Source organism: Artemia franciscana, chromosome 4 (genome assembly GCF_032884065.1).
Source record: "Artemia franciscana chromosome 4, ASM3288406v1, whole genome shotgun sequence".
Classification (NCBI taxonomy): Eukaryota; Metazoa; Arthropoda; class Branchiopoda; order Anostraca; family Artemiidae; genus Artemia; species Artemia franciscana.
Genome location: NC_088866.1, coordinates 28,572,149 through 28,598,372, shown reverse-complemented (window position 1 = coordinate 28,598,372; position 26,224 = coordinate 28,572,149). Strand labels below are relative to the sequence as shown.

At 35.8% G+C, this 26,224-nt stretch overlaps 1 protein-coding gene across 4 annotated transcripts in view; it reads left to right on the top strand.

Annotated features, from left to right (window-relative positions):
- The first annotated feature begins 1,503 nt into the window (after positions 1 to 1,503).
- LOC136026256 (nonsense-mediated mRNA decay factor SMG9-like) overlaps positions 1,504 to 26,224 on the top strand; it is a 104,871-nt gene continuing 80,150 nt past the window's right edge. For all 4 annotated transcript variants that reach the window (XR_010617250.1, XM_065702632.1, XM_065702633.1 and 1 more), the window contains exons 1-3: positions 1,504 to 1,675; positions 12,076 to 12,419; positions 19,373 to 19,547. Coding sequence is in view for 3 of the 4 variants with exons in the window: in XM_065702632.1 (XP_065558704.1) it covers positions 12,092 to 12,419; positions 19,373 to 19,547 (503 nt within the window). In the remaining variant the exon portion in view is untranslated. The remainder of the gene's footprint in view (positions 1,676 to 12,075; positions 12,420 to 19,372; positions 19,548 to 26,224) is intronic.

The following is a 26,224-nucleotide window of genomic DNA, read 5'->3' as shown; positions in this document are numbered from 1 at the left end:
GCGTCATTTTCAAGTGACCAAAAACGATTGGAGGACAGGTAGTCCCTTTCTGACGCTCCTTTTTCCCCCAAGATCGTCGAATCAAAATTTTGACTGATATTTTGTTGTTCTAGCGTAGTTGAAAAATCTAATAACTGTGCCTTTGGCGATAACCTGATCATCTACAAGGGAAGTCTTTGAGTTATAAAATATGCCCCTTGTATGCGAATAGTGTATTGTCGGAAAGTATGAATAAATTATTTCTGGTGGAGTAATTTCCGGGCATTATTTAAAAAACTATCAGAAACTTAATAAAAAATAAGTTTTCAACTTGTCAAGTTTTTCAAGTTGTCATGTTTTTCAACAAGTTTTTTCAGCTTGAAGAAGTCAATTTTTAAAAGGACGTGATTTATCCATAGTTTTTGATTGTGCAGAAGAGAGCGGGAATGAGTAGGAAGAGCCGTATTGGTACCGGCCGGCCTAGTGGCCTTAAACTGCTGGGGACAGGTAGCTCAGGTACTCGCACTTCCCACAATCAATAAAAGTGTATTATTGTTCATAATTACATATATTCATTGTTTGCAGACTGGAGGAGAATAGCGCTTTCAGTGGCTAGTTATTCTGGAAAAGAAGTCAAAGAGGGGAAAGGACTTGTTGTTAGTCCATATACCTCCCTACAATTTTTGGAACTGGATAAAAAACAAGTTTTTCAACTGGGTATCTGATTGACATTTTGAGACAGCTATTTTTTTTACTTTCGGTGGGTGCTCAATATCGTGTAATGGGAATTTTCCGAGGAGAATTTTCTGGAGGGGGAAATACTGGCTCCCAAAACACCGATTCCGAATGATGAGAATGGTATAAATACAAGAAAGACGACATATGGAAATAGGTGGTGTGTCAAAACAGCTTCCACAGTAACACACTGTTTCTTTCTGTCAAGTGGAATACTAAACTAACACTAAACAGCTATCTTTGAACTATTTGTTTTTTCCTGGACAATTATTCCTATTGTTCATGCTAGGCTAGCTCATTTTAACATAACAATTTACCACTATCTTTGAATAGCAACTGTTCAAGGATTACAAGAATTTGCTTAGAAGCAGCCTAGAGCAAAGCCTGAAGACATTACCTCCAAATAAATTGATGAAGAAGCTTCTTTAAATATGCCCAGCAGAAAACACTAATGCTACAACTTTACCAATCAATTTTTCATTGAAAATTAGTTTAATGCCAAAATAAGATTTTTACCATTACTGTTTCTTTGAACAATTTCAGTTGCATTTTCTTCTCTGCATAAAGGTTCATAATCTTCATACTTTTGGGTTTTAGCCATCATTCAAGCTGATATACATTTTTCTAATGATGGCAATGATGTTAAGTTATTTCACTAAAGATGCTCGTTACCTATTTCTTAGTAAAAGTTACTAAAAAAGTAACTTTGAAGTAAATTTTCTGTCGTTCCAGCTACAAAATAACGTCAGCTGGAACGGAAAAAGTTACTTTTAGTAACTTTTAGTTACTTTTGTTAAATGTGGAACGCACTCAACGATAAATTCGAATTCACCAGACATGTGAAAAGAAATAAAAGTCGGTTGTTACAAAAGGAATTCATTATAAAATCGCTGACCTAACTGTTTGAAACTATCGTAACTAATCTGTAGGCTAGATCTGGCCCAAATTAAGCGAAAAGAAGGTAGGTTATTTTAATTTGTTAGTCTACCCTATATCTATCCCCTCCAGTAGGCTACAGCAGCTTCAGTAAAATCCTTAATAGTGGGATTATTGCTATCTCAGGAAATATTTCAGTTTGGCAAAAGAGCTAGTAAAGGCATAGTATAGGCCTAAAGTTTAATTCATATAAGAAGAAAAAGGGTAAAATTCTAGACCAGCTATGCTACTTTTGGTAAAATTGTAGACAAGCTATGGTAAAATTCTAGACAAACTACTTTTGACTATCTTGAAAAGGGTTTAGCCTACGTTTGGAAAATAAAACTTTGGTAAAATTCTAGTTAATTGACTTCTTGCTATTTCAGAAAGGGTTTAGGTTAGGAAATCAAAACTTTCAGGGATGAATCTACAGTCTAAAGCATGTTACAGGAAGGTATTTTGAAGCAACTACCTCCACTCCTTCTCCCTCTAGAGGGCCCTGACCTTTGATGACCTTGAAAAATATGTGTGTTATAAAAGTGAAACCTTGCAAAATAGATCTTCTGCTTAATTGAAGTGCAACAAAATTGTTTTCAGCTTCATAACTTTGCTCAATTCCATTTTATAAGGTTTTAAAGATATGCAAATACATTTCCTAAATTTTGAAAAAAACCATTGATATGGCTCAAAGTTCTACTCAAATAACAAGAATCGCATTTTCAGACCTAAAGGCAGAGAAAAAGCAACTGGTAACTGAAAATTAAGGTAAAATGTTGTTTTGTCAAAATTTCAATAGGTATAGACCTGTCATTTAGGTAAATTTCAGGGCCCTCTAGAGGAAGAAGGAGTGGAGGTGGGTACTTTGAAATACCTTCCTGGGACATATTTTAGCCTGTAGAGTCATCTCTGAAAGTTTCATTTTCCTAACCTAAACCCTTTCCGAGATAGCAAGAAGTCAATTAACTAGAATCTTACCCAAACTTTTAGTAATGAATCTAGGGCTAAATACTCTGTGAAGATATTGTTAAGCTACTTTGTTACCCTCTTTTGATTTCTAAGTCCTTAAGTAACATCAATGTTTTTTTTTCTAAATGTAGCAAATTCATTTGCAGATCTAACCTCATAAATTAGGATTAAGCAAATATCATCAAAGGTCAGTGCCCTCTAGAGGGAGAAGGAGTAGAAGTAGGTAGCCCACTTCAGGTACCTTCTCAAGACATACTTTATTCTGTGGATCCATCATTGAAAGTTTCATTTTCATAACCCTATACTCCTTTCCAAGATAGAAAAAAGTAGATTATCTAGAATATCTTAAAAAAGGGCTAGGTCTATAAAATGAAGCTTTCAGAGATGGACCTACTTACTAAAGTGCAATCTGGAAAGGTATGCCTATCTCTACTCCTTCTCCTTCTAGAGGGTACAGACCTTTGATGACCTTTAAAAATCCATGTGCTATAAAAGTGAAACTTTGAAAAATAGATCTTCTACTTAAATGAAGTACAAGAAAAGTATTTTCAGCTTCACAAATTTGCACAATCCCAAATTATGAGGCTCCAAAGATCCACAAATACATTTTGGTTTTGTATTAAAATCAACTTGGTGAATATGATAAAGGACCTGAGAGCTATGGCTAATGATAGAAAGCCAAGACAGATAGTTTTAGCAAGAGGCAATGCTGGCATCTTTGATTTGAATTAAAATCAAATTGGTGGAAGTGATGAAAGACTTGAGAGACATGACTAATAGATAGGCCAACAATTATTTACATTGAATTTTACTTTGACCCCCCTAATATGCAGATCCATATCCTTAGTTGTATACTACTACTAATAACTCACTGCAGCACCAAGCCACCTGAGGCCAACACAGCTACGTACGCTCCTCCTCCAACCTAATCTATTTAAAGCCTCCCTCTTTACACCCTCCCAGGAAGTTCCCATTTCCTTTAAATCTTTATTTATGACATCCTCGCAACCCAGACAAGGACAACCTTCTTTCTGTGTAGCCCCAGATGGTTGGCCAAAAAGGACAATATTTGGTAATCTGTCATCCTTCATCCATAGAATGTGACCTGGCCATCTCTACCTTTCTTTTATTATAGCCCAAGAAAGCAGGATTGAATCACATTTTTGTACAACCTAATGTTTGAAATATGGTCAGTCAGCCGGGTACCCAGAACAATCTAGGCAATTTCTCTGGAAAACATCTAGTAAATTTTCATCTGCTTTTTGAAGCACTGAAAAGCAGCACTAAGTAGTTGTACATATGCACTGAATTCTCCTTAAGTCCCTCTTTTCTTCAGAATTGATTTGACAGTTTGTAGAGAAAAAAGAAAAAAAAAATTCATTGCATAGATGAACAAGAGCTAAGAGCTCATATGGCACTCATGACAAGGCTGGAAGAGCCAAGAGCTCATATGGTATGAGCTCTTGGAAAATTCTAAGAATTGATAGATTAATTTAAAAGGAAGACCAGATGCTTAATGCTGGTCAGGATTTAAAATAAGAGCTCTGAGTCATGATGTCTTTCTAAATATCAAAATTTATCAAGATCTGTTCACCCACTCATAAGTTATAAGTACCTCATTTTTTTCTAATTTTTTCTCTCCTTTTAGCCCCCCAGATGGTCAAATTGGGGAAAACAGCTTTATCAAGTCAATTTTTGCAGCTCCCCAACATGCTTACCAATTTTCATAGTCCTAGCACATCCAGAAGCACCAAACTTGCCAAAGCACAGAACCCTACCCTTTAGCCCCTCAAAGAGAGCAGATCCAGTATGGTTACATCAATCACATATATTGTTTATTCTACCTGCCAAGTTTCATTCTGATTTCTCCACTCTAAGCATTTTCCAAGATTTCTGGTTTCCCCCTCCAACTCCCCCCAATGTCAACAGGTCTGGTCAGGATTTGAAATAAGAGCTCTGAGACATGAGTTTCTTCTAAATATCAAATTTCATGAAGATCTGGTCACCCATGCTTAAGGTAAAAGTACCTTGATTTTTCCAATTTTTCCAAATTAACACCCCCAGCTCCCCCAAAGAGACAGATCCATTCCAATTATATCAGTCATGTATCTATAACTTGTGCTTATTCTTCCCATCAAGTTTCATCCCAATCTCTCTACTCTAATGGAGCATCTGAGACATAAGATCCTTTTATATATTAAGTTTTATTAAGATCCAATCACCCATCCATAAGAGAAAGATACCTTAATTTTCATGTTTTCTAAGAATTCCAGTTTCCCCCTCCAACTCCCCCCAATGTCACTGGACCTGGTTGGATTTAAAATGAGAACTCTAAAGCACAAGCTCCTTCTACATATCAAATTTCATTAAGATCTGATCACCCATTCATAAGTTACAAATGCCTCATTTTTTCTAATTTTTCTGAATTACTCCCCCCAACCAACTCCACCAAAGAGATCAGATCCGGTCTGGTTATGTCAGTCATGTATCTTGGACTTGTTTTTATTCTTCCCACCAAGTTTCATCCTGATCTCTCTGCTTTTAAGTGTTTTCTAAGATTTCTGGTTCCCCCCTCCAGTGATGCGGGATCCCGTCAGGATTTAAAATAAGAGATCTGAGTTTCAACGTCCTTCTAAATATGAAATTTCATTTAGATCCGATCACTCCTTTGTAAGTTAAAAATACCTCATTTTTTCTAATTTTTCAGAATTAACCATCCCCCCAACTCACCCAAATAGAGCGGATCTGTTCCGGTTAGGTCAATCACGAATCTAGGGCCTCTGCTTATTTTTCCCACCAAGTTTCATCCTGATCCCTCCACTCTAAGAATTTTCCAAGATTTTGAAAATTAAACAGAAGACTTCAATGATATCCACTTCAATGATAACAACTGATCAGATTAAAATTAACTTTATTTTTCTAATAAAGTGGCCTGAGAGGTAAGATCAGAGTCCTCAGTTTTCTTAAAAAATCCTTTCCTTTCAAAAGATATAAGATCTTAGCAAAGTCATTGTAAAATGATATGGTTGAGGCACATTGAGTATTTGTTAGGCAATATCAGAAGTAGATTAAACCTTATAAATGTAATGTGCCTAGGGAAAAGGGGTGTCTTAGTAAAATTATAAAGGCTGTTATTGTTAGTAAGCTTGATTATGGTAGCTTTATATATGGTGATGCTAGTCAGAATACCCTAAAAAAATTAGATACTGTGTTCCACAGTGTACTTAGTCGATCCATTGGCTGCCTAAATAGTACCTCTATTCCAGCTATAATGATTGAATTGGGGGTGAGCACGCTTAAGCTGCGATGTGACAGGTTACTTGTGAAGTATTTCACTAAAAAATCTACTTTAAATGAGGATATAATCAAGAGGGAAATTATAAATAATTATAATAGGAATGTTAGTTTCAAGGATAGGAATACTCCAGCTTTTTATAGGTGTAATAATTTGCTTTCAAATGAGTGCCCAAATATATTACCCATTAATTAGATATCTTTTGAGGATAATATAGCCTATTGAATAAGCTATGTGCAATAGAGAATAATGTGTATTTTCCTGTACCTGATCATGGGGATAATAATAACTTGACTGTCAAACATGACTGGCTAAGATAAACTGACCACTTAAGAGACTATATACAAATTTTTACTCATGGCTCCAAGTCAGATAAGGGTGCTGGCTGTGCAGTGGTGGTCCCCAGTATGTCAGTTGCATGTAGTTGTAAGTTACCAGGCAGCCTGTCTATTTTTTCAATTGAGATGATTGCTATATATAAGGCATTGGAATTTATTAAGTCATATGGGTATGCCCAGAGTTGGATGATATGCTCTGACTCAGCATCAGCCAATTATAGTTATATATATCTCTATATCTCTATATAGATATATATATATATCTATATGTATAAAAATAAGTTGTCTGTGTGTGGATCTGTGGATGGATCAGGTGACGTCATGTTTGTCCGCATATGACGTCTGAATTATTTCACACTAATACAAAAGAAGAAAAAAACTAAAAAAGGTAAAAACTACAAAAAAAACTAAAAAGAAAAAAAAACTAAAAAAGCTAAAAAACTAAAAAAACTAAAAAAAGGTAAAAATCTAATAACTAAAAAAAAACTGAAAAAAATAAAAAAAGGGAAAAACTACAAAAAAAATAAAAACTAATAAAAAAACTAAAAAAGCTAAAAAACTAAAAAAACTAAAAAAAACTAAAAAAAGGTAAAAAAACTAAAAAAAACTAAAAACTAAAAAAGAAAAAAACTAAAAAAAAAGGAAAAAACTGAAAAATAAAAGAGAAAAAGAAAACAAAAAAATATGAATAAATATATATAAAAATAAGTTGTTTGTGGGTTATGTCTGTCTGTCTGTCTGTCGAGTGACGTCGTGTTTGTCCGCATATGACGTCTGAATTATTTCACACTAATACAAAAGAAGAAAAAAAACTAAAAAAGGTAAAAACTACAAAAAAAACTAAAAAGAAAAAAAACTAAAAAAGCTAAAAAACTAAAAAAAACTAAAAAAAGGTAAAAAACTAAAAACTAAAAAAAACTGAAAAAACTAAAAAAAGGCAAAAACTAAAAAAAAACTAAAAACTAATAAAAAAACTAAAAAAGCTAAAAAACTAAAAAAACTAAAAAAACTAAAAAAAGGTAAAAAACAAAAAAAAACTAAAAACTAAAAAAGAAAAAACTAAAAAAAAGGAAAAAACTGAAAAATAAGAGAAAAAGAAAACTAAAAAATATTAATAAATATAAAAAATATAAATATAAATATAATATAAATTAGCAATCAACAAAGCACCAAGACACAAATGACGACCGGGACACAGGGAGTATAAATGACGACCAGGACATAAGTAAAAAAAAAAACTAAAAAAACTAAAAAAATGGTAAAAACTACAAAAAAACTAAAAACTAATAAAAAAACTAAAAAATCTAAAAATCTAAATAAACTAAAAAAGAAAAAAAAGAAAAAAGGAAAAAAATAAAGGAGAAAAACAAAACTAAAAAACGAATGTATATACAGACCGGGACACCGGGATACAAATGACGACCGGGACACAGGGAATATAAATGACGACCGGGACACAGGGACACAACTACAATGGGGACGCCGGGGGGCACAGGGGGATATAAATGACGACCGGGACACAAGGAATATAAATGACGCCCGGGACACTCAAAGAGAAATCACAGACTGGAACACCGGGACACAAATGACGACCGGGACACAGGGAATATAAATGACGACCGGGACACAGGGACATAACTACAAAGGGGACGCCGGGGTGCACAGGGGGATATATAAATGACGATGGCGACTCAGGGAATGGTCGATTAGCAATCACCATCAACAAAGCTCAAGGGCAATCATTAGAATCATGAGGTATAGATCTGAATACGGATTGTTTTCCCATGGACCATTATATGTTGCATGTTCAAGAGTCGGTAAACCTGACAATCTATTTATATGCACAGACAATGGGACAGCAAAGAATGTTGTATATTCGCAAGTTTTACGTAGTTAAAAACATATATATATATATATATATATATATATATATATATATATATATATATATATATATATATATATATATATATATATATATATATATATATATATATATATATATATATCTATCTATATTCACAGGTGGGACATAGGGACACAACTACAATGGCGCGTAACTAATATGGCGCGTAACGACTTACGCGACTTACCACCCCAACAGCTAGTATATATATAAAAATATATAAAATAATAGATATATATAAAATAATATATCTCTAGTCTGGGTCCCAGCACATGTGTGAATTGCTGGAAATGAATCTGCTGATATAATGGCAAAGTGGGGTATTTTAAATGGTCAGGGTATAAGTGTAAAACCCAATTGCATGTATTTATAAGGTGTTATGTGATAGAGAGACCAATAACTTTATTAGAAGTTGCATAAATTCAATTTTAGAGCTTTATGACTATAAAGCACCACCTGATGGACGTGTGCATGATCTTAGATGTGTTGCTGTTACTGTTTTTAGATTGAGGACAGGTCATGCCAAAACCCATTCAGTTTTACACAATTGGTGGAGTGTTAGCTCGCCCTTATGGGATATTTGTAATGAGTATGATGATGTTAGGCATATTCTTATGAAGTGCACAAAATATGAAGTACAAAGAATTTTGTTTAGAAATCAAATTATAAAGTATTTTGGTGCATTTACAATGAGAGCAATTCTAGGTCAGGCTAAGTCCCCTAAGTGGGTCCATAGAAAGACTATGTTGTTGTTGACTAAGTATATAAAGAGTTGTAATCAGCATAAAATTCTCTGATTTTTTTTTAAGTTATAATGTAGGCTATTTGACTTTTATATTCATTGTATTGATTTTTCTATTTCGTATTTATGTTTCTTTTTATAGATGCTTTAATTGTAGTAACTGCATTAACTTCTATTTTTATTGCATTGACCTTTTTATCTATTTATTTCTTCTTGTATTTTAGCCTTATTTAAATCTGAATATGCTTCTTTTCACAGATATTTTAAGCAATATCAGTAGAATAGAGGTGTGATATACATAATAGTGCCAGTGATTTAAGCAAGAACACTCTGTACAACGTCTTAGTACTCTCCCAAGATATCTTAAGTGTTGACGTGGCCTGTGCCAAAATTTTATTTGTGTCTTTCTCAAAGTGACGTGGCTTCATAAGCCCGAGTTTTAAAAGATTTTTCTTCTTGATATTTTACAGGAAGCTGTTTCGTTTTACTTTATATGTCTCAAAAATGAAACAAACTTTTTCTCCGACTTACACACAGTTTTTATTAGATTGTACCTAATGAAGGCAGAATTTATTCAATTAGAATGAAGTTTTTCAATTTCGTGCTTGCACAAAGACGTGTTCAGGATTTTTGTTCAGGGGGGGGGGATTACACAAACAAATTGAGTTGGTAAAAATTTAAATAGAATTATTTGCTTGTATTTTTTGAAGTATTGGCAACTTGCTGTTTTGACCCTTGAATTTACAGCCCAGACTTAGGATTCACGAATCTGTGGATATTCAACATAATGTATATATACCTGGGAGTGCTTTTCTAGTAAGAAACAATTATTTATTAAATCATAAATGCTTCTTCAAAATAAATTCTCTAAAATATTCATTGTGGAATGGGTGGAAGACAAATCTGTATTAATACAATATAATCATCGGATTTAAACTTGAAACTTTTTTTGTAGCAGTTTTGAAGGAAATTTTTGGAAGTTTATGCTGGTGGCTGGCCCCTACTCTTGCCCTTTGTGTGGATGTGTGAATGATAACTTATTTCATTTTGTATCCGAGTGTGAAGAGTTGTCTAAGTTGCGGAATGAATGTTTCGGTTTTGGACGAGTGATTGGGAGTGAATGCTGGTTAATTGAGCGGATGGCTGAGAGGAACGCATGTGCTATTAAACAGTTGTGTAAGTTCCTTCGTTTTGGGATTAAACACAGTGAATCATATTTGAGAGGATAGCTTGTTATGGTTCTTATGATTGGTGTTTGCTGGTTAATATTTTGAACCTTGGCGTGTTGTTTTTTTTTCTTTTTTCTAAAGTTGTATTTTGTTTCTGAGCTTAGTTTATAGACTGTATTCTATGTTGCTATGGCCTGCAGGCTTTTTGCAATAAATCTTATTTTATGTCTTCGCACCTTATCAAACAGTTCGTGGTAACGAACTGTAGTAAGGAGCGACCCGGCTCAATAGAAACCAAAACTCTAAAAAATGGAATTTTGATACCAATAGCTACATCAAAAGAATCGCATTTTAATGCTGATTTTAAATATATAAGTTTCATCAAGTTTAGTCTTACGCACCAAAAGTTACGAGCCTGAGAAAATTTGTGTTATTTTAGAAAATAGGGGGAAACACCCCCTAAAAGTAATAGGATCTTAACGAAAATTACACCATCAGATTCAGCGTATCAGAGAACCCTACTATAGAAGTTTCAAGCTCCTATCTACAAAAATGTGGAATTTTGTATTTTTTGCCAGAAGGCAGACAACGGATGGGTGTTTATTTTATTTTTTTTTCTTCTTTTTCCCAGGGGTGATCGTATCGACCCAGTTGTACTAGAATGTTGCGAGAGGGCTCATTACAACGGAAATGAAAAGCTCTAGTGCCCTTTTTAAGTGACCAAAAAATTGGAGGGCACCTCGGCCCCCTCCCACGATAATTATTTTCCCAAAGTCAACGGATCAAAATTTTGAGTTAGCCATTTTATTCAGCGTAGTCAAAAAACCTTATAACTATGTCTTTGGAAACGACTTACTCCTCCACAGTCCCCGTGGGAGGGGCTACAATTTACAAAGTTTGACCAGTGCTTACATATAGTAATGGTTGTTGGGAAGCGTACAGGTGTTTTCAGGAGGATTTTTTGGTTGGGGGGAGGGATTGAGAAGAGGGGGATATACCGGGGGAACTTTCCATCGAGGAATTTGTCATGGGGGAAGAAAATTTCCATGAAGGGAGCGCAGGATTTACTAGCATTATTTAAAAAAAATGAAAAAATAAATATGAAAAAGTTTATTTCAGCTGGAAGTAAGGAGCAGCATTAAAACTTAAAACAACAGAAATTATTACCCATATGAACGGCTCACCTCCTCCTAATACCTCGCTCTTTACGCTAAAAGTATTTTTAGTAATGTCAACTATTTATTCTACGGCTTTTTTGATTCAGGGGTCATTCTTAATGAATTGGGACAAAATTTAAGATTTAGTGTAAAGAGAGAGGTACTGACGAGGGGGCGAACCCTCTCGTATGTGTAATAAAAACATGAGAATAAAAAATTCTTTACGTAAGCTAGTTTATAAGTTACGTATATCTTTTACTAATAAAAAGATTCGTAAAAAATTAAAAGTTCTAGTTGCCTTTTTAATTAACCAAAAAATTTGAGGGCAACTAGGCTTCCTCCCCCGCTCCTTTTTTCTCAAAATCATTCGATCAAAATTATGAGAAAGCCATTAAGCCAAAAAAAAAAAAAAAAATGCAAATTTTTCTTTTAATTATTTCTCTGTAGAGAGCCAAAATCAAAACATGCATTGATTCAAAAAAGTTCAGAAATTAAATAAAAAAAAAAGTTGTTTCAACTGAAAGTAAGGAGCGACATTAAAACTTAAAACGAACAGAAATTACTTCGTATATGAAAGGGGCTGCTTCCTCATCAACGCCCCGCTCTTTACGGTAAAGTTTTTTATTGTTTTAAAAAGAAGAGTTGAGAGAAAGAGTCAAACTTTAGCGTAAAGAGCGGGGCGTTGATGAGGAAGCAGCCCCTTTTATATACGAAGTAATTTCTGTTCGTTTTAAGTTTTAATGTCGCTCCTTACTTTCAGTTGAAAAAACTTGTTTTTTTTATTTAATTCATACTAAAGAATAAATGCTGTTCCTAATATATTTTGCCGCACAGCAATGAATTATGACAATTAAAGATATATTTTTCTTACAGCTTCTCAGGATTGGTAATGTCTAGAAACCCAGGTAGAAGACCCCGAGGAGACGGAGAAAAGTCAAGAGAAAGATCCCATTCATCATATTATGACGATTCTCCTTCAAAGGCCTCAGTACCCATTATCAAGCCTATGTTGCTCCAGAGAAGACCTACTGGTTATGAACACAAGACCTTGTTCTCCAGTGAGGAAGCCCAAGTTTCTGAGAGTGTTTCAACCTCCCGAAAAGCGTCTCTGCCAAGAGAAGCTGAGCAAAAAGAATCAAACTTCTTTGAGAAGCCAGTCAAAATACAAACTTCACAGGTTCATGTAGCAGAGCTTGAAAGCAGTGAAGAAAACCAAGGTAAATATGTCAGCCTTGCCATACTTTTAATCCCATCCAGCCTCTGTGGCTGTATTGGGGCTTCTTTTGGCTTCTTCTTCCCTCCCTAATTGATGAATATGGCGACAGCAAGTGGCTTTTTTTAGATTGCTACTGTTTTTCTTGTAGATATTAGCTTTAAGATTCTCGTACACATTGAATTTCATTCTATAATTTTCAGCTAAATTTCTCCCCTGTTTGGGTTTTTTAACCTCCTCGTGGTGTAGACCATGAAAACAGGGAAGAAAGCCAAGGTAAGTGTTTCAGCTTTTATGTACTTTAACCATTTCACTGGAGTTTGGAAGTAGTGAAGAAAGTCAAGGTAAATATTAAGTCATTTAGATGCTTTTTTCATATCCTTTATAAGTTTCATAAACTGGCATGGATAATTCCTAAAACTGTCACTTTGACAGGGAAAGTAACGAGCAGTTTCTTTTGGCTCTATTATCAATGTTGTTGCTGTTTACGTGCTATTTCTTTGTATGTTGGCTATTAACTATACTAACAGATGCTATTTTTGAGGCTGTGAAAAAAGAACGTGTACAGCAGGAGTGCAGTATTTGGCTTTGCTCCTGTTTTTTGCAGAAAAGACTCGGCTCTCTACAAAAACGCAGTCTTTTGGTATTATTTTTGTCTGAATTATATTGTTGACTAACCGTCGAATTGGCTCTTTTTTTTTCATACCAGGAAACAGGCAATGACAATTTTACTCTGAATCAGCAGTGGCCTTGTAGCCATATATATATTGAAGTGCTATCAACTCCTTTGATGTATTATATTTCATTAAATTGAAACCAGTCTTGTCAACTTCTTTGTTTAAGTCCTAATGCTTAAGATTTTTGCAATTGAGGTTCCATTGAATAACAATGGGGGCACCCTCTGCTACCTCTCCTCATAATCTATGAGGATTTTCAGGTTATGTTTAATTTTTCGTACAATCTGCATAAAAACCATAGTTGCATGCAGGCCTGACATTTAGGGAAAGAAAAGAGTATTTTACGTAGATGTTGTGATCAAATACTTCAAAATGTGCATTCAAAAACAGGTCTTTGAGGCTGGAAGAGTTGGAAGATCTTTTGGAAAGGAAATGACCAACCAGTCAAGTATGTTTTACTTCTCCAATGCTTAACATTTTTTGCAAGGGGGTTTCGTTGAATAATATTGGAGGATACTCTCTTTATTACCTCCCTTCATGACCTGTGAAGAACTTGCAGACAGTTTACGAAAAAGATAGTAGAGCAGCAGTATTTGCATTGGGTTTCATTTTCATGCTTGAGGATAGTGCGCATATGTCTAACTCCGAGGGAGAAGAGGGTGAGTGTAATATTTTCTTGAAAAGGGAGACATATACCATGGAAAGGTTCGAGTGCAGAGAGAGGAAGGTTGGTGGTCCCTGGCTCCCAGAAATATTATAATCTCTGCAACGTTTTTTAATGATTTTCAAATAATTTGCTTGTTTCTTTAAAATTTGACCAACATCACGTTTCTGCCATAGGAAATGTTCTAGTATTTCTGCCTGCTTTAAAGTTTTCTTGAGCGGATCGTCTCTTTTAATCTTTGTTGTGATCCCCTTGCCCATGTGTATAAAATCCTCAGAGATTCAACCAAAAAATTTCCTCAAATTGTATTAAATTTTGCCTATATAATTTGATTATAATAAATCATATAGTTTTTAATATTTATGTAATATTATAATATTAATAATTGTTAATATAATTATCAAATAATTTGTAATTTAAATATACTAAATAATTTAATAAGTCACATTATATTAGAAACAATTTGGAGAGGCTGTGGAGAGGAAACTAACTTAAATGGTATACCAGATTTTTAATCTATGACTAAAATCTTTAAATACGGTATAATTCATTACCGTTAAGTCTTGGGTGCAACGTTTTTTGAAATGCTTTTAAATTCCTCTTTTGAACGACCGTACTAGCGGTATTATTTAACTTACAGCGACTGCCAACTTGGGTCAGCAGTCACAAACAAAAAAAAGGAAGAATACAGAAAAGAAGTCTTTTTTGGACAATTTATCAAAAATTTAGCAAAATATTTAGTTAAAATTGCACAGAAATTGCATACCGAACGTAACTTTGTATCTTTAGAAGGGCTGCCAACTTGGGCTAGTAGCTTTGAGTGAAAAAAAGAAGAGAGAACGAAGAAAAGAACCGGTGTTAAAAAGTTTTATTTAAAACTCTAACGAACATTTTAGTTAGAAATTCTACTGAACGAACCCTAGGATGCTTAGAACGACTTTCAACTTCTTCCAGTAGTTGTAAGTAAAAAAAAGGACTAAAAACAAGTTAGAACATGGAAAATATTTGCTTTTAGAAAATTATCTTAGAAATTCTATAGAAAAACTTGCTAGACCTAAGTAGTTAAAAATTCTTCTACCGAACGCGCTTTTTTACTTAAATAAATTTATAAGCTAAAAAATGACCATTGTTTTATTTGAGCAGTGGAAACCTGCCTTTTCGTTGCTCGATGCGATTTTCCATGGTAATTCCCAGCCTGTGACACTGAATGGCTGACATACGGCACCCTCTAGCAGGCATTATCGCACACATGACGTATTTCGGACATTTTCCTGCAAAAATATTCGTTTACGCTAGAATCAATCATTTAAACTTTATGAAAAAATCCCCATTAGAGTTTCTTCTGATGACTCCTAGCAATTGAAACCAGCGTGACAGAGTGTGCCACCCCCCGATGACATCCTCTGGAGAGCAGAATATCACAGATAAGGGCTTTTCAACCTTTATCTCTCAAAAATAAATTTATAAGCTAAAAAATCACCATTGTTTTATTTGAATAGCGGAAACTTGCCATTTCATTGCTAGATTGCAATTTTCCATGGTGATTCCCAGCCTGTGACGCGGAACGGCTGATATACGTCACCCTATAGCAGGTATTATCGCACACATGACATTTTCGGGCATTTTCCTGCAAAAATGTTTTTTACGCTAGAATCGATCGTTTAATCTAAATGAAAAATCACCACTAGCGTTTATTCTGATAACTCCTAGCAATTGAGGCCACCTTGGCTCAATGTACCAGCTCCGGTGACACTCTCAGGAGACACCTTATCATACCTAAGGGTTTTTAACCTTCTTCTCTAAAGTATTAAATTTATAAACTAAAAAATTACTTTTGTTTTTATTTGAAAAGCGAAAACCTGCCATTTCATTGTTAGATTGCGATGTTCCATACCAATTCCTACCTTTTGACGATCAATGGCTGACCCACCCCTAGTGAGAAATTCCAGCGGGGCCCCCTAGCTTCCAATTCCTCAGGGGGCCTAGAAACCGATTCCAATGGGACCCTAGCGAGAAATTCCAGCAGTGCCCCCGAAGATCCAATTCCAACAGGGTCCCCTAGCATCCAATTACAGAGGGGGCGTATTATTAGAAATAAATTTAAACCAAACTAAGGGTTATTTCTGAGAGGTTTTAATTGAAATACTATGTTTCTTTGAGCCAAGGCTATGCATATTCACGCCACCGTGACAGTATCTGGCTAGCCCACCCTAACAACCAATTTCAGACAGAGGGTTGTTATTAGAGATAAATTTAAGCAAAATTAAGAGTTATTTCTGAGAGTTTTAGTGGAAGTTCTACGTTTCTTTGAGCCAAGGCTTTGCATACGCCTTCGTGGCAATATGTGGTTAGGCCACCCTATCAACCAATTCCGGAGGGGAGGGTTGCTATTAGAGATAAACTTAAACCATACTAAGAGTTATTTCTGAGAGATCTTAATTAGTTCTAGCAATTCACGTTACCTTGTCAAACTATGGATGGCACATGGCACCCTCAGCGACCTGGCAACGTAATGGCCCCCATGGCAATTCAAGTCACCGTGGCAATATGTGGCTGCTCCCATGACAACCCTATGGTACGCATTATTATTCCTAAGACGTTTTTCAGACATTATCTTAATAAAATTATGCTTACAAGTCCATTCATTCGTGTTTTTGCAAGCCACCCCTCAATGTGATGCCTTCCACGGCTATTCATTCCACCATGCCATTACGTGGCTGGCTCGTGGCATTCCTACGATACATATTATCATTCTTAAGACAATTTCCAAATATTTGCTTGTTACAAATCATGCATTAAATCCATTGGTGTCTGTTTTTGCAAGCCAACCTCTGTAGTATACCATGTCATTTCGAGCCGTAGTGTCAAACTATGACTGACGCTCTGGCAACCCTTATCACTCTTATGATAATTCTAGATATATACTTTTTAAAATAAATTGATAACCAATTCCACTTCCTCCTATTCTGACCCCCGGTTACAACGGTCCCCCTCCGACTCTGCTGGTGTCCACCCCGGTTCAACCGACTACAGCTCCCACTATGCCGCCTCCGATCCCAACTCCAGATCTGGCTCCGGTTGCATCAGCTCCAGATTCCCCACTTCTGCCGTCCGATTCACAATTCCGGTTCCACCAAATTTGCTCCAAGCTCCAATTCCAAGATTTTGTTTGCGCCTACCTCTGTGGTAACCTATTGCTGGCAAATGGCATCCCTCTGGCGCACATTATCACGCCTAATGGTTTTTCAACCTCTACCCCCACAAAAATAACTTTATAAACTAAAAATGATCATTGTTTTTTATTTGAACAGCGGAAAATTGCCATTTAATTGTTAGATTGCAATATTTCATGGCAATTCCCCGCCTGTGACACGGAATGGTTAGCAAGTGACTCCCTCTAGCAGGCATTATCGCACACATGGCATTTTTTGTCATTTTCTTACCAAAATATCCGTTTACACTAGAATTGATTCTTTAAACTTAATGAGAAGCCTCCAATAGCGTCTCTTCTGACGATTCCTGGCAATTGAGGGCAGCTTGGCACAATTCACCTTTCTTATCATACCTTCCGGCCCACATCCTAATAAATCATAAATTCTTGCTGCAAAATACAAAAAAAAAAATACAAAACAAAAAATATTTTTTACAAAACAAAAATATATCCTAAAAGATCACTAATTCTTTTTACAAAATACAAATACTTCTTTAAAAAATAAATGATTATTTCAAAACAGAAAATAAATCCTAAGAAATCCCAAATTCTTTTTGCAAAAAAATCTCACAAAACGACAAAATAATTTTACATAACAAAAATACATAAAGAGTCAAAGATTGTTCTTACAAGACACAAAATACTTCTTACAAAATAAAAGATACTTCTTACAAACCAAAAAATAATTCTTGAAAAATAAAAATACATCCTAAACAATCACAAAATGTTCCTACAAAATACAAAATACTTGAGACAAAACAGAAATATACTTCTTACAAAAAACAATTCTTTCAAAACAAAAATATAACCTAAAAGATCACAGATTCTTCTTACAAAATACAAAATACTTCCTACATCCTAAGAATTTACAAATTCTCATTTCAACAAAAAAACAAAATACTTCTTACAAAACAAAAAATAATTCTTAAAATACAAAAAATACATCTTAAAAAAATCATTCTTAAGAAGTAAAAGATTAGTCAAAAACCAGAGATTGTTCTTACAAAATACTTTTTACAAAACAAAAAATAATTCTTACAGAACAGTACAACCTAAAAGATCACACATTTTTCCTACAAAATACAAAATACTTCTCACAAAACAAAAAATAATTCTTATAAAACAAAAAATACATCCTGTGAAATCACAAATTCTCATTTCAGGACAAAACACTTCTTACAAAACAAAAATACTTCTTACAAAACAAAAATGAATCCCAAAAGATCACAAATTTTTCTTACAAAATACAAAATGCTTCTTACAAAACAAAAAATAGTTCTTACAAAACAAAAAATAGTCCTTACAAAACAAAAATACATCTTAAGATATCACAAAGTCTTCTTACGAAGCAAAATAATTCTTTTTATTTAATATTCTTATGTGCTACGTTGTCCTCAATTGCCATGAGTCATCAGAAGAGACATTATTGGGTGCTTTTCATGAAGTTTTAACGATCGATTCTAGAGTAATCAGTTGACAAGGATTAGTGCAGCAAACACGTTCTATGACCACACCGACTATACATGACCTTTGACAAAAAGAAAATATAATAATAATAAAAAAAAAAAAAACAAGTATACGAGGGTAATTTCAGCCAGTGGACGGAAAGAAGCGAAAAGACAAATGCAGATATATCGACAAGGAACTCTGCCAAGCTGTCTTAAGTGCTTAAAACAAAAAACTAACCTTTTGAAATAAACTCTAACAGAATAGAAGAAACACTGACTAAAACGAAGAAAAAACCAAGTCAGAGTAGAGCTTTTTATTTATTTTAGCACTGAAGACGGTCTAGCGGATGCCTTTGCTGAAATATCTGCGTTTGTCTTTTCGCTTCTTTTCGTCTACTGGCTGAAAACACACTCTTTTTGTATTTCAAATTATATTTCCTCATATGTAATTTTTTTTCTTTTTGTCAAACATTGGTGCAGTAAGCCAATATGCACAACTTGGGATGTGCCTGCGGGCAGAACTGATCATAGGGTTGGTGGCGCCTGCGAAAAATTAATTACACCGCCTCACTCCCGATTCAAATAGAAGCAAAAGAAGCCGAATCAAAGTGTGGAAAATTTGATCAAAGGGGGTAAACCCCCAGCCGCGGTGCCTCCTCCCGCCACGGCGCCCGAGGTAGGTTGCCCCCATCGCCCCCTACCCCCTTTGAACGGCACTGCCTGATGAGATGAGCCAGTTTCATTGCTGGTGAGCGTCCACAGGAATTTGTCATTATCGCTGGCAAGTGTGATTTAAGGAAAGAAAAACTGAATTTTAAGATAAAATAGCCTAAAACTCCATCTTTTCTCACCTCACCGCAAGAAAGTGGTATGCATTTACCTCCTCAATAGCCAAAGTAGTCGTAAATTCAAATAAATTAGATAAATCCGTGTGTAAATGTTCTATTACTTTTTTAGGATTGAAAAAGGAACTACCTGTAAAGCTTTTGGATGAAATGCTTGTTTTCTCGAATAGTGTTATGCAGTTTTTAAATGAGCAGTCAGACTTTTTAGTCGTTGGTTGTATCGGAACACAAGGAGTTGGAAAGTCGCATATATTATCGTCTTTGTTTCAGCACGACAGAAAACGAAAGTAAGTTTCATTTATTTTTGTCATTATGTTTTAAGTCTCCCTAAAAACTTTTTTTTCCGTTCTACGACAAGCTAAAGCTTTTTTTTCTATATCATGCTTTGGATTTACAAAACTCGTATTATTTTACTGTGTAAAAGATTGAAACTTTTTACATAAAAAGCTAAGAAAGCTTTTTTAGTTTTAAAAAGTCTTAAATGGGCTACATTTTTTAAACATATACTCATATTATTTACCTTTGACATATTTCTGTTTCTTGTATACGACTTTATGTATTATTAATTCTTTTATTTGCTGTCTCCTAACTACAATGAATTTTCTAATCTATACTACTGTTTCTAATATTTTACTACTATGCAACTACTCTTTGTTGTGTCCTGGTTACAGTAAAATGTCTGCAATATATACTTTTCTACAGATATATCTACAATGAAATATCCGATATATATGTCTATTTATTATTCCACTGCTACACGTGTATTGTTTGTTGTCTCCTACCTGCAATTAAATAAAAAAAACACGTTTTTTTCAACTTAAAGAAAGGAGCAACAATAAAACTGAAAACGGACAGAGTTTATTACGTATGTAAGGGGGGTTGCCCCCTCCTCAGCTCCTTGCGCTTCACATTGACGTTTTTCGGCGCTTTTAAAAAAGTAATTTATTGTTCTAATTAAATGACCCTTGTGTTTCAGCAATCCCTTCTAAAGAATTGGGACACTATTTTAAAGTTTAGCGTAAAGAGCGAGGCTTTGAGGAGGGGGCAACCCTCCTTATATACGTAATAATTTCTGTTTGTTTTAAGTTTTAATGTTTCTCCTTACTTTCAGTTGAAAATTTCTTTTTTTATGCAATTTCTGATCGTTTCTTAAATACTGCCAGGAAATCTAGCTCCACCTCCTCGAAAAAATCTCCCTCCCAACAGAAATGTCCTTTTTTTCATTTTTCATTCTAGTTTTATTGATTTTACCCTGTTGTAAGTTTTTTCTTCTTATATGTTTATGTCTTGCTGAGGACGGCGCTTGGACATAGGGCCGAAATATTCATTCTAATTTGTTTTCCACTGTCTTGCAAATTTCCCTGTTGTTCTTCTTGTTTTTAGTGTTTGTCATGGAAAGGCAGTGTGGTCTTCGTCACTATTTATGTCTCTTATCTATAGTGAAACTAATTTATATTTACCATAGGAGATACATTTCATTGTAAACAAATCGCTCAGAGTTGTAAATTATTAATGTAAAATATTCAGCAAGCACCTTACCTTAGACCTTAGTTCCTCCTGTACCTCCAGAATCACACAGGACACTGACTACTTCGTTTAGTCAGTGACGTGCCCCCAATCGCCTCCGCCACATTACTTCTCTCCGGTGAGTAAAAAATCAAGCAATAAAAGCAACAATATTTGGCAAATATGTGTCCAACACTGCTCAATTATTGCAGAAATGCCTTGACGTGGCACCTATGTCAATGTTCTACTAGTGAATGAATGAATGATTGCATTTAAAGCCATTTTTGATGCCGTATACATAAATATGCAACAACAAACAGCAAACAAACTAAATTATGTAACACTCGGCTTTTGAATAATAAGATCTTTCCAGACAAAATTTCCCACTGCTACCATATTTACTTTCGACGTCGACTTCAAAATTTCAAGAAGGTGCTCACGACCAACCATCCCTAGAAAGCTCCCTCTTACATCATTTAGCCCCTGACACCTGAAAAGAAAATGGTCCAGCCCATCAAAATCACCATGAAATTGGGCAAGTATTCCACATTTCTGGGTAGCACATTTTTTTTTCCAAACACTATAAAGAGGGAGACAGTTTGCTCGCACCTGCATCCATGACCTCAGGGATTCTTTTGGAATCCTGAATTTAAAATAAAAATCTTCACCATAATTTCCTTTCACCTTATAGTAAAAACTTAAGCTTTCCGACTGGCTAATGTCGCTCCACCATTTCTGGATTTCTTGATCTTCCAGCAATAATTGGATCTCTGACAAAAACTTTGTGATCTGAAATTGGACGATCACCTCCATTCCACGCATACGATAAACCTCTGCTGTCCAGGAGTTTTTTTTTTACATGGAAGGGCCATGAAGACTTTCGTTCCAGGACAAGTAATTCATCATACGCCTGATGAGTCTTGAGGAGGGACATTACAGCATTTTCAGCCAAAACTTGATTAATTCAGCCAAAACTATGTTTTCTCGTGGAGAAAAGTCCCAAATCTCCCTTGATGAAAAGTGTATGGGTTGTGGCTTGCAGACCTAGCATTCATTTGTAATATTATAGCTGTAGAGTTTCTAATGAATTTGCCACTTCTAGGCCCCATACTTCTCCTCTATAATGCAGGATTGGCCTTATTTTTGAGTTGAACACATTTTTGTGCATCTTTAAGTTACCTATTCCCATTAAATAACTGTTCCTGGTCAGCGTTCCCATTGCTGCTTTTCTTCGATTTGCCATCTTCGAAATATGATTGCTCCATCTTCTGTTGAATGTTAGATGGAACCCTAAATATATTGTCTGAGACAGAACCTTCACAGCTTCACCATTCAAATTAAAACTATCTTCATCTTTATTTCCTATTGATTGTTTAAGGCAAAAAATTATCACCTCTTTCTTTTTTGTGTTAATTTCCATTTTCTTTTCCTCTAAATAATCAGCTGTCAAATTCAACAGAGTTTGCTGCTCCGAGCGGCATCTGGGGAACAAGGCAATACCATCGGCAAATAATAGTAATTACAATACATTATTTCCAAGGTGTACAACTGGCGCCCACCTTTTTTCAAGGTATTCGGTAAGATCATTTATAAAAATAGTAACAAATTTCGTTGATAGGGTACCACGCTGTTTTACACCTTTTACATAAAAAAAGACTCTAGATATACCGCTTCCCTACCTCGTTTCTGGTCAAACAATACATCGACAGAAGAACCCTTAAAAAAGGTGGCGGAATTCCTGTTCCTAAAAGCGTTCTAAACAAAGTTATACGGTCAACATTGCCGAATGCTCTACTTAAATCAAGAAAAGCCACGTACAACTTTTCGTTTCGCTTGCAATACTTACTAATCAACGCATTTAGCACGAACATTCGATCAGATGGTGAGTACCATTAACGGATACTGGCTTGCTCTTCTCTGAGAATGTGCCTCTCCTCCAGCCATAATTCCAGCCTTTTGTTTAAAATTTTGTCCATAATTTTTTCAAGACAGTTTCCTAAGCTGATTGGTCGGTAATTTTTGCACAAACTTGCATCACCTTTCTTAAATAGGGGGATAACTACAGATATCTTCCAAGGATCAGGCCACCTTTTTTCTTTCATAACCAAGTTATACAACCCCAGAAGCAGAGGTAATAATACTAGGCTACTTGTAGTATTTTCAAATCCTTTGCTGGAATCCCATATGGTCCTGGCAAAGACCCATCCCTAGTTTATTTTATGGCATTTTCTATTTCTTCCCGCTGGGTTTGGCGACAAAGGTGATAATCTTCTTCCAGTTGGGGGTGTTCAGTGTGGTCACGAGGGGGGTTTCCGACTTCTTCTGCCAGTTTTTCGAAATCAGGTGGGGGCTGTTGTGTGCCTGATGCTGTACCTGCTTCTAGTTTTTCAAAGAAGGGGCCACTCGTCTTCTTGCGGAATACTTTTGGGACCAGTCATCTTTTTTGATGAAATTCTTTTCCAGAATTCCCGGGAACCTTTTCTCTTATAAAGATGCGCAAGTTCATTTTATTCCCGCCATCGAAACTCTAGTTTCTTCATTTTTATCACTAGTTTATACTCTTTTCTTTTACTTCTATGATGTCGGAGCAACTCCACTTTCTCGATTTCCTTTTCGGATTTTTTAACATATTCTAGCATGTGATTTAATTCTTCTTTTTTCCGTTCACATTCATTGTCAAAAAATGTGCTTTTTTGTTTTCCTTTTTTTGCATCTTTTCAAGTAAAGGACTTCGTATCGGCTCAGCTAATTTTGAAGAAACTTCACTTACACTCCCCATATTTTCCTCAATCTCACATGCTAGGGCATTCAATTGTTGTACCATCGGCTCCGAGCAAAAATACTCTTATTCGGGTCACATCTTTTTCCACCCACTCGCATAGTATTTCTTGATTTTACCAAGTCAGTGCTGCTCGTTTCTGTTCCAAATGTCTGATGCTTTAGTTTTTCGCTTTTCCGCTGATTTTTACTAATATTTGTCGACCAAAAATAAAACATTAATGGAAAATGGTCTGAACTTGCAAAATACACTACCTCAAGGTTTAGGGATTCAGGTGCGAGCCTACTGTCCACCAAAACATAATAAATAACACTAAAATGTAAGTAAACTCACTGCGTCCCGCATCCTATCCAAACCTTCCATTTCCAAAGTCTAGACCAATTTCTCCGCAAAAGACCAACAATTTCCTTCCCCATTGGTTAACTTTTCTTTTCACATCTTGGCTTCTTCTTGGAATTTTTTAGCTTTCTGGAATCCTCAGTGACGTCAAATCATTTCCTGAAAGAGAAACAAGGCTAATTTTTGGTCCTTCTGATGTATAAGCATTTAAATCACCCATCAAAACAAAACACTCTTCACTATGTTTTCTCCGTAAATATTCCAAATCATTTTCAATCAAAGTCCACGTATCTTCTTTGATATAACTACTATGCTGTGGAGAAACATATATGCAACCTAGGACTATCTTCGATCCATCATGACACTTAAGGTTTAACCAAATAATGTTCTTAGATTTACTTCTTATTCTATGACAAACTGCGAAACTCTGCTTTTTCACAAAAACCGCGACTCCGCCTTAAAAACATGCGTTTCAGGAAATTTGCCGGTCAGCACGGAAAACTGTGGAATCTTTAACTGACAGATCCTCTCAAGGCGGGGAACGCGCCTCGATCAAACATGTTACATCACACTTCAAAAGAGAGTCATTTAGACACGGTTGTTTTTTACTCATTAGGCCTTGGACGTTCCATTTCATAAACTGGATTTGTTATACACGGCCTACTTCCTATTCCATGAAGTTGAACGGGCTCCTTCGCCTCCTTCGCGACTCCGCCGTAAAAACATGCATTTCAGGAAATTTGCCGGTCAGCACGGAAAACTGTGGAATCTTTAACTGACAGATCCTCTCAAGGCGGGGACCGCGCCTCGATCAAACATGTTACATCACACTTCAAAAGAGACTCATTTAGACACGGTTGTTTTTTACTCATAGGCCTTGAACGTTCCATTTCATAAACTGGATTTGTTATACACGGCCTACTTCCTATTCCATGAAGTTGAACGGGCTCCTTCGCCTATTCCTGAGTTAGTGGCGTGGGGGTTCTCGACCAAGGCCTCGATTTGGTGGTTATGAGTTACGTTCCGGCGATCCTGCCTGTGACGATCTTCGGGGCATGATTATCTCTTTTAAACCTCGTTTGCTCGTGACTCCGCTCACTCTGGGTCTCTTACCATCTGCCTGGTTAATAGCCTGGTTGTGTGTGAAACTACCGCTGCGAATATCCGAGTTTACCTCCGCTATTTGGTCCCCCCTTCGCTTTCCATTTCTGTGTTAGTCAGTTTACTCTTGCTCTTGATATCGCACTAGTATTTTGTTTTGTTTTATCTCTTCCATTTTTTCTAACTTTCTCTGATTCATGGTCGTATGTGAACAGTTCACCGTCCGCAAATAAACGAAGGCTCCTGAATTTCACCTCACGGTCGTCTTCGATTGCTTTCTGTAAAAGTGGTTTTAGAGTATTGTGAGCGATTCTCTCGGCCCGGATATAGTCTGGAGCTAGTGAGATACCGCAACTCTGAAAGTGAACTGAGTTTCGCAAAATCAAATCTCGCAAAAATGTTGTTGTGAACTTCACTAAAACTGGACGGATTTTTCCCTGTTTTTTAGTTCTCAAGGGGAATGCGTCATTTATGTCCCAAATTCCTGATCTTAATCTGTGGCAAATAGCCGGAAATAACCTCACTGATTTCCTCAGCCAGTGATCCTCTACGTGGGTTTAGGGGTTGAAATTAAAAAAAAATCAGTTCGACTGTGGCTTCTTTTTCTAACCACTCTGCGTGCCTCTGCGAATCGCCTATCTTTTTTTTATTTTCTGGATGTCCTCCGTGGCTTTCAATTGTGACGCCTCATTGTGCTTCATTTGGTAGGATATAATTTGCAGTTCTTCCGCTATCGACGCGAGCTTAGAAAGGCCCCCAAGCTGGTTTTCTATATTTTTCAGATGCTGTAGAATATCCACATTTGTTTCCTGTTGATCAGACATTTTTGTTATTTAAAATTAATTCAAATTTACTTATCTCAAATAGGGACAGGCCCACGCAAGCAGTGGAAATCACTTTGTAGTTAGTGGCCCGATGGGACGTGGGACCTGCCTGGCTTATTTAACCCAGACTCCGACATCCAACAAATCTGGTCAAGAATTTCACAATCATTCGCAAACAGAAAAAGTCACTCCCCAATTTTCAAGCCTTCCTCTCTCTATATTCGCCTTAATAGCGTAATATATAACTGTAATATATGTAATATATAATGTATACACTCTGCTCCGGCAGGGACCTAGCAAAGCTAAGTCGGTGACACATACCCCCCTTCACCTCATAATGCTGATCATCAGGTCTACCTACAGCAGTGAACTCCATGCCAGTGTTACCTGAAAGAGCTTTGTTTGACGCTCTTTC